Here is a 13,251-nt window from a genome sequence, read left to right as displayed (position 1 = left end):
ATTTAGACTTAAAAATAATAGCGATCCGAATGAAGCGCGTGTAGAGCTCAAATTCCAGATCCACCCCAGATACCAGATTGTTTTTGTCAAAACTGTGACCAGTAAATTTCAGAAAATTCAATTATCAAACAACGCAAAACCTGCATTTTCCACAATCTCCGGTTGAGGCTCGAGGGATAACCTATCGTAGGGACCCTTTTTGAATCGCTAACTCAAACGTTTGTGCCACATCATGCTGTTACCATGGAGCGAATTGCTCGACTGGCTCAATTCAATACATCGAACGAGGTACCGCTGATGACGAACGGTTCCTATATCGGGCCGGTTTGTGTGGAATGGTGAAGCGCTACATAAGTGAAAGATAGAATTTCAACCAGCTGGTGGTACCTTCTTGCGTCAGTATTCGTTTGATGTAGTCCTGTCCAGCGAGCCTTGAGCACTTTGCTCATTTCTCTCATGTCCAATTGGGAATCCGGTCCGTTGTGTAATGCGTTGATTAGCAATTTGTTTTACGTAAACAGCTCTTCCAGTGCCGCCCTTCCAACTGAAGGCTGGCTTGGTGTAGTTCTGTTGATGTCTGCCATACGATTGGATAGTTGTTTCGGGATAAATCCAATTCATCAACATCGACAAGTATATCAAAAATGCGAGCCAAAGAGGAAGTGATGCCAAACACACAAAGCATCTTCGTTCGTCACCCTAACATTGCGCTGCGCGAAAGTGAAGAGCTCGTACATGATGAGTCGGCAATGGCTAGCGACTCATCTAGGCGCCACCAGCAGATAGTAGGGGATTGTAAAATAAGATAACATCCGTACGCCCACCCGACCAGGGCACGAAGATTTGAACGATAAGCACCTAGGATTGACGAAAGCATTTGATCGATGATAATACCTGAAGCAGCAGCACGCTGGCGGCTACATAAATTATCGTTGCGTATTAATTAACTGGTGTCTCATATAGCCCGCTGCCAGCACTGGGAAAATCTCCCAGAATGTCCTCTGCACTGTCACACTGAACATATAACGGCCACCCGGCTGGCCGTGACGGTATCGGTTGTAACGAAAATTGGTGTAAGATTAGATAGGTGATTAATTCTTTCCCCGAAAACCCACGTCACGCGGGGTGTCTGGTGGGTTGCAGTACATCCGTTCGCCCAGACAATTAGTCTGTGCAATGGCGAATATCGACGACAAAAATCGGGAAATCGGGGCCTTTTTCTCTCCGTTTGCTTCCATTTGCTGCTGCTGGCTTCAAACGACCGGCGGCGTGGCTGGGATAATGAAAGAGTTATGTTTCTTATTCATTATCCAATAAAAGCGGGGTTCATAGACGATGCAGGACCGATGTCGAGACGACGCCATCGACATTCTAAAATTGATCGTTTAACGGCCGCTGGGCATTCGGTTCGGAGTGTTAAAATCCTAGAAAGCTGAGAGTCATCACTTTCGGCCTGGGGAAATTATGTCATTTCATTCCAACTAACTCGATTGTATCCTGTACTACGACATCGGCAACAATAGGACCACCGCGAGCAATCAGGGCAATGTAAAGTCAGGTTGTATGTATTGACTCTGCATTTGCACCAGGCAGTCCCTATCAGCATCCAGGGTCCCGGGACATCCGGGCTTGGGACAGCATTAATCTAAATATCAGCAGCATAATCTTGAAAATTTCAAGTCATCGCAATGTTTCCACCATCGACCAGCGATTGACTTCCATGATTGAATGGTTGCACAAAATTCAAAGTCACGTTTCTTGCATTTCTTGTCGAATGTCACCCATGCACGGCAACTGATAAACAACAACAAGGCCGTACGACCCCGAAGAAGCAGGTTGAAGAGTTGCTTGGCACATTTTCGGTTTTTCTCAAACTAATGATCCGACAGTAAATGCAATGGTATCAAGGTCTGGGTGCAAGAAACATTTGCAGAGTTTTCGCGGCGAAGCAGAGCTGAGAGATCGTCGGGCGATGGTTGGCGATGATGATGCTAATGATATTTCAACGCTCACCTCCCGTACGCCCCGTGAGAAGTTTTAAAGATAATTTCACCGATGATGGCACAGCTCCCTGTCCCAAAACGTCACACCAACTCCAGCCACCGCCGGTTTTCTTTGATCCGTGGGGTTCAACCATATCTGCATGCTAATTTGTTTGCTCATCGCGCGTGTATGTGTCGTGTTTTTGCACGGCCTCTCTCACAGGTCCGTCGTTATGATGTCGTTTTGATAAATAATGACAGACAACGCCAACATGGTTAATGCCTTGTTGGTTAGGATGGATTAGCATCCGGAGAGCGTAGGGTGTAACAGAGGGTCACTAGCAAAAGTCAAAAATGGCAGTTACATTACCCGAGTTGAAAATAGCAAAATAGAAAAACGAATCCAGTATTCTATTTCCGGATGATAATGTATAAACCTTGATCAACCGGTAAACTATCGATACATTGTTGAACACATTGGTGTACCTGTTATTGGTAGCCAGCAGCGAGAATCACGAAGACGTTATTGCTGTGGTGGATTGTCCATAACACCGCCATACCAATGGTAATGCCACGGAAAGGAAATTTCTTACCTTCACACAAGGCCCCGTATGACAGCATTGCTTATCGAGGCCTCTCGTAGAGGTCTTTTTTCATTGGACTCACTTGTTGATGGACACTTTGAACGGCTCCACACGCCTACCATCTAAAAGTGAGAAAAAGACGCATCATCCTCCTCTGTTGAAGAAGCGGTCGAGGAAAAGGAAAAGGACACGCTTTTACGCGCGCGTCCCAGCAAATCCTTACGATCGTTGTTAACCCAAGGTATGCCGAACTGGCACAGAAGCGAGATGCCACCACCGCTTACCTAGTTCGGAGTCCTCGCAGAGCAAAGTAGGTGAGACCGAAAGCTGGAGAATGCACGAGCAACAGAGAGCAACAATCGAGGGCTGCGTGCGAACGGTCTGCGCCTCAACACAGACACAGTTACACCGACCGAGCTTTCGGCTTTGGGCCGCGCCAGTTCGAGTATAAATATTGTACCGGCCGCTTCCGGATCATTCATATCGCAACAGGCTCGCCTTAGAGACACAGCAACAGTTGCCGCGGAAGCATTCGCCAGCAGTGGTGGTTCTTAGTGGCGCAGTGATTAGTGGTGCAGCTGAGACTCCAGGTGGTACTTTTGTTTCGGAATTCAAGTGCGGCTCATTCATTCACTACAACAACCTCGAGAACGGTACGGAATCGACGCACCGGTACACGTAAGCGTGAGTAAACCGAGAATACTAAGGACGATCTGAAGGGGCCGGCAACGGATTAGATTCTCACACCCAGACGAGGTCGTGATGCATAAGTGATGTAAGGTCACACGTCGGTGTCTCCAATTAATGGAACACAGTATTGGACGCGCCTTTGCCGCCGTCCTTCCTCGTCCCCGACGCTCACTGATCCGATTGCAAGGGGTTTTCCCCTATTAAATACGTATTAAAACCCATCGTTTTGCGACCGTCCTAAACGAAGGGAAACAATGAAACGGTATTAAGGACAAGCCGGAAGTTCAAGTATTAGTGCTAAATGGCAAGGCTAGTTGATTGATTTGGTTCATGTGTTAATCGTTAAAACGCATTATGGGCCCGGTTTTATGTCCGGCTTTTTACGACCTCAATGGCCGTTAGTAAGAGTGGTTAGAAAGAGTGGACATCGGAACTAACACGGGATTGAAACAACCGCTACAAACCATAGTTTAATCATTGCAGAACAGTCTAGTGCCTTTCTGCTAAAATAAGGACTATAAGAGATTAGATTTAGGCCTTACAAACAAATGTTGAATGAAAGCAAAAATACAAAGCATCTGTAAACACCTTTGAATTTCATTGTGAAAGATTTTTTCGCTTATTCCTGGGTGTTTGAATTGTTTATGAATATTTTTTATTTTTTATAATATGATAACTTTTTCAAATTCAATGAGATTTCAATTGAACAATAGTACTATTATTTGTTAAAAAACATGAACCAAAAACCAAGCAACCAAATCTAAATGCTCAAAATATTAACATTCGTTAAATATGTTCTAACTACCAAAAAGCTAAACAGAAAGTCAGCCAGAAAATATAACATAGCGGGCTAGCACTGAAACCATTCCCTGCACTGCACGCGCTCGTTCTAAATACCCTTTGGCGTACAACACAACGCAACAACGAATCAAGAGCATGTGTGCATTAGCGTATCATATGACGGAAAAGAAAATATTAACCTAGCAGAAACGGACGACACCCCAACTTATTGTTTCAAAGAAACCACCGTCAGAGGTTCCGTCAAGCGACGGTGGAAGGCTTGCGAGCTTCCAACATAGCATGCAGAGCCCCAGGTTGGTGACAAAATTCCAGGAGAAATGTATGAGCTGACACCTTCATTTGGCACATTTTCTTTTGATAAGAAAATCACAACCTACGATAATGAAGCAGTTGCAAAGCCAGGCAACTACCTGGTTAAAGGCCAAGCACATACGTTTGATCGCCAGTCATTTTGAGGAAACATGCTCCTCACTCCCTCACCCTACATTGCCTTTCTCTGTCCGAAAAGATAGCAAATTTGAATTTGACAGAAAATACTTTCCTACCCTCGTCAATCACGGCGACAGCCATCAACAGGTTTTAATAACGCGAAAATATCGCCCATGCATTGTTGCTTGTTTTATTTGTGTTTTTAACGATTGACCGAGCCGAAAAGTCCGAAATGGGTGTCAGACTCGTGTCGCTAATACCAGCACGATATTGTGCCACTCTTTTCTCTCGATACTGCATTCATAGAATCACGATCACAAGAAAGCTAAATTTTTGCCCTTGAAATGATTTTTCTACGCCACACTCGATTTGAATGCTAGCGAGGAAACGAACAATACATGACAAATTATTTTGGTCTCAACATATTACTTAAACCTATTGAGATTTTTTAATGCTAATAAAATGAACCATCAATCATTGGTGATTTTACTTATCACATGGCAAACTGTAATGGTTTACTGATTCTCTCGAGAGTAATCTAACAGAATTATCGTGTAATGGCGCCTGTTGCTCTGTGCATTTTGAGCTTTTTCTGATTTCCCAAACCACGTATTAGATCGTCATTGACAACAGCGGAAAAGTTTCCGTTACGAATTACGTACAATTTAACGTCCAATCTCAGCTCAGCGTTCTTTAGAACGAGACGACGGGGGTGGCGACAAGCTCTTGCTCCTGGATATAAGACACCCAAGGTACCGTATCGCTTGGGAATAATTACCTCCACCTCGTTGGGCACCGGGAGTAATTACTGCGTTTAAATTGCGAGATAAAGGTCCTCATCAACTTCCACCCAAGCACACTGCGCACTGTCACACAAATTAACATACCGTTCATGGGTTTGACACGATTCTGGTACGAACCAAAGAACGTCAGAAGAAAACCTTTATGCTTACAAAGAGTGAACCCTTCATTTCATGGTTTGGTGAGTTTGAAATAGCTTCTGCTGCCGGTATTGCAACCGGCGTCGTGCTGATTCGCAGATACCACTGCTATACTGACCGCTTGCGGTGTGTGGCTGGTACAACATTCGAACGGGTTCCGATGGAGGCGCCATCCGTGCCGGCCATCCGTGATTAATGAAAAACAACGCAACTGGCCATAGGCGTCATTTTTCTTTTTGCATATCCTACGTACGCCAACGGACTAGCAGCATATCGAAATTAGCATTCCAAGTGGGCTGCAGGGCGGAAACCATGCAAGCAGCAGAAAACGATAAAAACCAAATAATGGACAAAAAAAGTGGAAAACAAAACACAGTACCAACCACCCCAATGCAGTGTCGATGATGTGTCGTACAATCGAACTGTCACCACCAGCAATGGCTCCGTTAACGGATTCTGTAATCGACACAGTGGGCGACTCCGCAACCTGGAAAACGGGATGAAAGCCCAGGTTCCATGGGCCATCATCCTTTTTCGCGTCAATGTGAAAGTAACCGGTGGCATTTTTGCCAAAGAAAAATATTAGCTTTCGAGACACGTTTTTCGTTTGCTTTTTTTTTGCCCTTTCACTTATTCATCGGACAGGTCCAACCTTTTGTGACCGTACAAATGTTACCAGCGAGGAAGGGGAGGGGGAATTAGAATATATATCATGTGGGATATAATTAGGGTTTCAAGCGTTGCTTGAGCCTCCCAGAGAATGGTCTTTGGCAGAATGTTTGTTTTAAGTGAGACTATATTTAGCTACTGCACTGGCCACAGCACCGTCAGGAGCATGAGAATCTCAAAGAACGGTAAGATTGGTACACGTTTTGATGTAACTAAACTTGCGGTAGCTTTGGCAGCAGTATATTCTAATTATTTTCTCTGATTATAAAAATTTTAAATTTTATCAACAACATAAGCATTTAGCTTTTTCCATCTTGATTTCCACTTTGCATCTTGATTCAAAATGGCGATTCCACTGAATTTTATATAGCATCATATATATTCAAACGATAATATTGCATCTTTGATAATATTTTATAAACATAAATGTAATAAATATATTTAAGAGAGCCACTGATTCCACTTCTAAGAAAGATTGTGATAAATACTAAATAAAAAACCGGACATTCTACATAAGTATTTGTAAAAATAAGTTATAGTATGTTGAATTTTGAAACAACAATGGAAGGATCTTTTATATTTTTTTCTGATTTATATTACTAAACTGTCTTATTCAGGTAGTCATTCCTTGTTTTTTACATTTTTCATTACTATGTCTTTTATGTTTAACGATTTTGCTGAATTTCTCCCAGCTTTTGTGAAGAAACGGTGCATTAACATGGCATCGTTTTCCTTCCTTCCCGTGTTCATAAACATGTTTGGCATATGCTGCCACTTCTACTTTCCATGAATGTTTTACAGAGCTGTGCAATTTGTTTAACACGAAAGAAGAAACTTTTGCGTTTGCTCCGTTATTATTGACAGCCAAGGTATCGCTGCTATCGATGTTTCACAACCCGTCGGATCCATCAACAGCGCCTTTCGTTCGACAAATACTAATCTTAACTTACTCGCGATGATCGGTGGCCGTTGGTTGAATATCAATTTATCTCATAATCTTAGCCAAAGGCATGTTTCTGCCTTCGCCTTCAACTTTTTCCTTTACAGAAATCTTGGATCTATCCGCGATCCGCGGTGCAACACTGTAACACTTCTAATACCTCTCCCTTCAATGTCCGTCGAAGATAATTGTATTTCATTTTCATAACAGTCTGCCCGTGTGGTTTGTTTCCCTTCCAGCCTTTAACCTGAGGCGATCGGGAAAACATTACTTCAAACTCTCCTGCTACCGCTCCCTAGTGCGAAATACCAAACACCTGAAGGTCTCACGCCAAAGTGCACCCGTAAGCAAACTGCATCAAATCTTGGTCGGAAGTAAACCAGCAAGCAGCACCCCACGACCGACGACGATGACTGCTCCCGTAACGCTTTCGAGACAGATCCTGTTCGCCATGGCTCTGCTGTGCGTCGTAAAGCAGGGTACCAGCCGACCGCAAAATGCAATCGATAATCAGGTAAGCTGCTTGTGGTTAGTGCGGAGTGTGTGGGGTGCTTATCCTGGCCCGACACTCGAACCAAACCACACGACCGGCCGTGCGGATGTCCGGAAGAAGGACCAATTGTACGATGTTGCACTTCATAAGCGAGCGTGTTGTTGATGGTATTGGTTTTCAATTTGCAGTTTGCTATCTCCACTATGTTTCCCATTGTTTTGACCCCGTCCCGGGTGTTGTGTTTCCATTTGGTTGATGTTAATTTTAGCCTTTTTATCGCCTTGTTGTTCGCCTTTTGTGCTGCCCATTTGTTTGCTCATTTGTACGAAACACGTAAAGCGCAACAAGTGGACTCTTGGGTCGCTTGCAAAAAAACGCATTCCACGAGCTGCGGCCACTTAGGTGGGTCGGGCCTGGGGATGCAGCGTGGCTGGTTGACCGTAACGTGCCGGTGTCAACATAAATTCCGAGCACATAAACAAGCAATCAGTATGGAAAGGAGAAGGAAATTGACCGTCAAGCGGTTACACACAAAAGCATCCACACGAACTTCTCATGGCGGCTCCTCCACTCGCTTATGGCGAAGCAGTTTTCTTCGGTTGATTTATCGTGCTAGCAGCATCGTATGCCAGAAGTTTATGATCCTTGGTGGCGTTCGGTTCTGGTGCCGTCGACGATGAGAATCATTTTCTCCCGGTACGTGCATCGTTTGCACGATCAACAGGTCGCTCTGGTCGCAAGGTATCCTTTGCGATTGTCGGAAGCTTTTATGACGCATAATGGTATTATCCGTTATCTTTTGAAAGTAATTGTTGCTTTTACACCTCATTTAACATTGTGAACGTAGAAACAACTGCAACAGAGCAAATATGCGGTACGTGGACTATAGGCCCATAACGATGATAGCAACTTTCTGTTAAGAACAGTAAACGAATGGTTACAATGGTCTTTCAAATTCAAATGTTCATATCATGATGCTGGTTGAAAATTCGCTATAAAAACTGTAAAAATCTCCCCATCCACACATCGACTGTATAAACTTTGGAATTGACCAGTTCCAAATTATTCAAAATCGTTGTTAAAATCTCTATTAGTTCTTATTTATTTATTTATGATGAGTAAACACACTTTAAACGCTTGTCATGCACAACAAAGTTGCCATCGTGGCTGTGCGCCTGAAATATCCAAAGAAAGTTCCAAAGAAAGTTGCTTAACTTTAAAAATGGCTATCGTGGTCAGGCACCTTATAATATTCTACACAAATTTAAACCGTATCTGAAACCAAACATCAAAATCGAGATGTTTAATGGCCCATGCAAAGGTCAAAGATGTTTTTAACTATTTATTGCCACTTGTAGTCGTCATCCACGGTAATGGATACGACTCGAAAAGCCAACAGTCTGGCGGTACAGGAACTAATTAAAATGTGAGAGTGGGAGTGACGAGGGAGCAGAAGAATGATGAATCTTAAGGATTCATATTATGCCCCTTTCTGATGTTCTGAGCTAAATTATGCTACTCCAGCATTAATGCATGGCAAAGCAACCTTAAAGACGCCACTCCATCGGAAGCAACTGGAAACTTTCGTCATAATCCATCAGCTCTGGTTCCGGACTCTTCCGGACAGCATCGGAAAATTGGAGACAAGAGAAATGAGTTCGATTTGGAAGCATCTTCCCTCACCACCGTCACCACCATTACCGCCATCGTCATCATCATTTCAAGCATCTACAGCGTCGGAGACGGTTTCTTGCAGGCATTAAATATTAAAACTTTCCGATCTTTGTCTACCACCCTCGTGCGCACATCGTCGGCTCGCAGGATCTCCCCGAGATAAATCCCAACGAACTGAGGAAGCTCTACACAAACTACAACTCGTACGTATCGAACCAGCTGGACAACTATGGTTTGGATCCGTTACAACTGCAGCTGCTGGCGCAGTACGCCCAGAGCAAGTAAGTTCCCCGACTTCCTAAGTGTGCCAATGGCGTGCAAGATTCCTTAACGGCCTATTGTTTCTGCTTCTTCCTCCTGGCCCTTACTTTGCCGTCTCCAGTGCCATAAGCGGTGGTGGTGGTGGTGGCTGGGACCAACTGTACCGGGCACCGGAGATGAAACGCCAGATTCGGTACCGTCAGTGTTACTTCAATCCCATCTCCTGCTTCAAGAAGTAAGCACCCAACATCCTCCCCTCCTCTGGTGTCTGGTTGTGTTGTCTCAGAGTGTAATCAGAGAGTACTACGACAAACCCGGGGGGTTGCGAGGTGCCCACGTGCCCAGTCCTTCTTCACATTCCACCATTGTAAACCTCCGACACTCGGAACGAGAGTCAACGAGATTCCCAGCAAACACAAACCGTACCGCGTCGGCCGTTGTCTGCGGCGTTTGCCGCTTGGCAGCGAACCTAATTGTTACTGCAACGAGGCACGAGAAGGCGTCATTGTGGATTAGCAACAAATACACACAAAAGCGCGAAATGAAGCGAGAAAAAAAGGAACCAAAAAAATCACCACAAAAAAAAACCACTAGAAACGCCCTCGTGTTTAGTCTTCTCCCGGTATCGGTTGCTGCTTAATCTACTCGATGTGACAGGGATCATGTTTTTTGCAATGTTTGATAGTGTAATACATATACATATATATATATATATTTTACTGAAAAAGAAGATGATACCACGGGATGCTAACCCAAGGGATGTCCGTTTGGTCCGTGCGGTATGCAGTGAAGCATGAAGATAAACCTATCCGCAGCCCTAGTGTTCCATGGTTCCCACTGTGGAACGACTGTGAGCCCAAATTACCCAATGAGTCAATGTACTAAATAGTTGTGAAGCCGCTTGGCGGACGAACCAGCAAAAGCCAATAAGGAACACTCTTCCCCGGCTCCGGCTTGTCCGTACATCGTTCTGTTCCGTTCTCCTCGTTCTCCTCTCGACGAATGGAAGCACTGGGCAGTATGACCATCGGGATGTGTCTCCGATTAACGAGAACACAAGATGTTCGTTCAACGGACGACTCCAAATAGGATACCGTGACCGTGGCCGGTGAGGAAGGAAAATGGATTGCCCAAAAATTCCATGAATGATCATTGGCGGATGGAAGGTCTCGTGTTACATTGCCCGGTCGGAACATGGAGTGTCGTGAAATGGTAAACCGGATGTCCAGCAGAAAGAATCGTACAAGTTGTAATCACGCTGACGCAAAGACACATGCATACGAATACACGATGACCGGACCACGGGGTTAACACCGATCCTCTTATGAATTCGTCTACACATTCCCCTTTTACGTTTACGCCCTTGCAGAACGTAAATGCACATCAGGTGTTGAATACACATATTTATCGTAAATCTCAATAAACTAGAACTGCTGTAAAAAGACGAGAGCTATGATTTGAGGTACAGGACGAACGTAAGTGCTTGCTGTTTTATTTCATTTCGCTTCAAAGATTTTCATTAACGAAAGAAAGTGTTTCTCGAACTGCGTGTTTGCTCGCTAAATCGTATTTTTTTGAAAAGTGCGTCACTTTATGCGACCCGGAGCCGAGAGCAGGACTCGGCTGGTGTGGCTTTCTAATCCATTTCTTCACTTAGAAATGTCGTTAGCGCTGGTGTTTGGTCAGGTCCTTCAGTATTGCGCGCTACCTGAATAACATGCATAATTTATTCCGAGCGCCTGCTTTCACACACACATATCGTTCATCAAGCCAGCTCCATATGGCCCTCATGGTATAAGACGTCTGCGTCACCAAAGCAAAAAGGAACGAAGTAAGGACGGAGGATGCATTAAAAAATCGGATCCTTCTGTGAGGCTGGCAGGCCCGGACATATCAAAGGATCGTACCTTCATCGTCCCACTTGTCCATCGTCGGTATGCTCTGCTCTACGAGGTGATGCTAGCACGTGTTGATGAAATTTTTGTGCCGACAACGATAACAAAGCGATAACAAGTCAATGATACCGTGCAGAGCGAAAGGCACGAGCCATGGACGGAAGATGGTGTCTACTGGGTGCAAATATTTACTCATCTGGTCCTCGTTCTGCTAAATGGAACGGATGATAGGACGAGCGTTAAAGGATGAAGTCTTGACTTCCTAAGAATCATACGGTTAGTTTTGAGGAAATTTATTGCACACTTTATATCCCTTCTGTCATACCGGTATCGTCTAGGCTGAGAAGCGAACAGCCTGTATCCTTATTTGAATGTTATTGACCGATTTGGAATATGGTGGTTCGGTTAATTTATTCAGGTTTAGAAAAATGCAAAATATAAATTTAAAGCTCGCCCAGCTGGAATATTGCAAATGATTCACATTTTTCGAATATGCGATATTTTTTTATGAGAAAGTTCATCATACATACATTTTCTTTGTTTGATCGTTTCTTTAGTTCGTTTTTAAATGTTGATATTTTTTACACAGTTTTGTCACGGATATCAGTATGCAAAAGTGTTTAAAACCCATCCTCCTTCAATTGTACTGAAAATTTGCATTTGGTTTGTTTCAATTGATTAGTTTATTCATATATGAAAAACACAAGTATATTCACCCAATCGAGAATTGTTATAATATCTCTTGGTTTCGAGAACTACTTTGGCTTTACCACTAATTCCTTTTCTCTTGGTAGACTTTATTGATTTTCCATAAATACATGCCTAATAATGCCCGTTCGAATATGTTTCAGGTCTGAGCCGAGTACATTATTGCGTTGATTTTCATTTATTACATTCTTATCGTTTGACATATTTTCCCGATAAGTTATCCCGCAAGCGGATTTTACTAATTTTACGGTTTTTAAAATGCATATAGTACCAACAGAGTTATTTCTACCGAATGAAGCTAACCATAGGTTTTTAGCCCATCGTTTTGCTTATTATTTTTACCCATAGGCTGATGATATGATTTATTTGCATTTTACTTTAGTGATATCTATTCTGGCAGCTGAACCAAAAAGGTATATGCTTTGTGGAGAAAGTAGTCCATTATTATTGGGAGAAGTTGAAGACTTTTCTGAAAATACTTCTAAAGATCCGATTTACAACAAATGTAATTCGCTTTGTAGCTTTAAACCTACAGGTGGCTAAGGTTGATTTGGGCTAAGGTTTAATAGGTGGCTATGGTTGATTTGGGCCAAAGAAAAGCTCAACTTGTTTTGTTTGTTTGTTTGTTTTAGGAAAATATTCACTTTTATCCATTTTTTATTAAACTATCCTCCTCCGCCTTTAAGGATCTTAACGTATCTTAGTGCTGCTGTAAAAAGCTTACCAACGACAGAAAATGGGGCTTTCTTCATTTTCGTCCTTCTGCCTAGATGATTTTTTCGCTTTGCTGTAAAAGTATCGGTTTCGCTCTTGATCCGTTGGCCAAACTATGGCTAAAAGGCCGTCCTGGCATGGAGCTGGAACAGTTTTTAGTGACACAAGCCTGCTGAATCTAAGTTGATTGAAAAGTGTGCCTAAATGATGCTTGGTGCATCGAATTCATCAGCGCTTTGGCAGAGTCGGCAAACACTTGGTTTCGTCTATTCGTGGTGCTGGAAATATTCTTGGGAACTATTAATGCAAGGCATTTATTGATTGAGAAAATTATACTAATTATACCGGCCGATGTGAATGTTCATATAAGTTCGCTTCCATGGTGTCAAACTTAGCTTAGCTCCATGGTGATCACTCGCGTAAAGAGATGCGGTTTGACATGCTTCCCGCCGCGACAGGACGGGACCATC

The 13,251-nt window shown here is 43.5% G+C and overlaps 1 protein-coding gene across 3 annotated transcripts; it reads left to right on the top strand.

Annotated features, from left to right (window-relative positions):
• The first annotated feature begins 3,065 nt into the window (after positions 1-3,065).
• LOC125948070 (uncharacterized) lies at positions 3,066-10,932 on the top strand. 3 transcript variants are annotated; one of them, XM_049673748.1, is made up of 4 exons: positions 3,066-3,219; positions 7,276-7,550; positions 9,351-9,484; positions 9,586-10,932. In XM_049673748.1, exons 2-4 carry the CDS (start codon positions 7,446-7,448, stop codon positions 9,701-9,703), a joined length of 357 nt encoding a protein of 118 aa, XP_049529705.1. In that variant the 5' UTR covers positions 3,066-3,219; positions 7,276-7,445; the 3' UTR covers positions 9,704-10,932. The 3 variants fall into 3 exon arrangements, with proteins under 3 accessions (XP_049529705.1, XP_049529704.1, XP_049529703.1); XM_049673747.1 differs by having other exon boundaries at positions 3,066-3,250; positions 7,336-7,550; XM_049673746.1 differs by having other exon boundaries at positions 3,066-3,250.
• Positions 10,933-13,251: the final 2,319 nt, after the last annotated feature.

This window comes from Anopheles darlingi, chromosome 2 (genome assembly GCF_943734745.1).
Source record: "Anopheles darlingi chromosome 2, idAnoDarlMG_H_01, whole genome shotgun sequence".
NCBI classification, from domain to species: Eukaryota; Metazoa; Arthropoda; class Insecta; order Diptera; family Culicidae; genus Anopheles; species Anopheles darlingi.
Note: the sequence above shows the minus strand (reverse complement) of the source record. Positions and strands in the feature narration are given on the sequence as shown.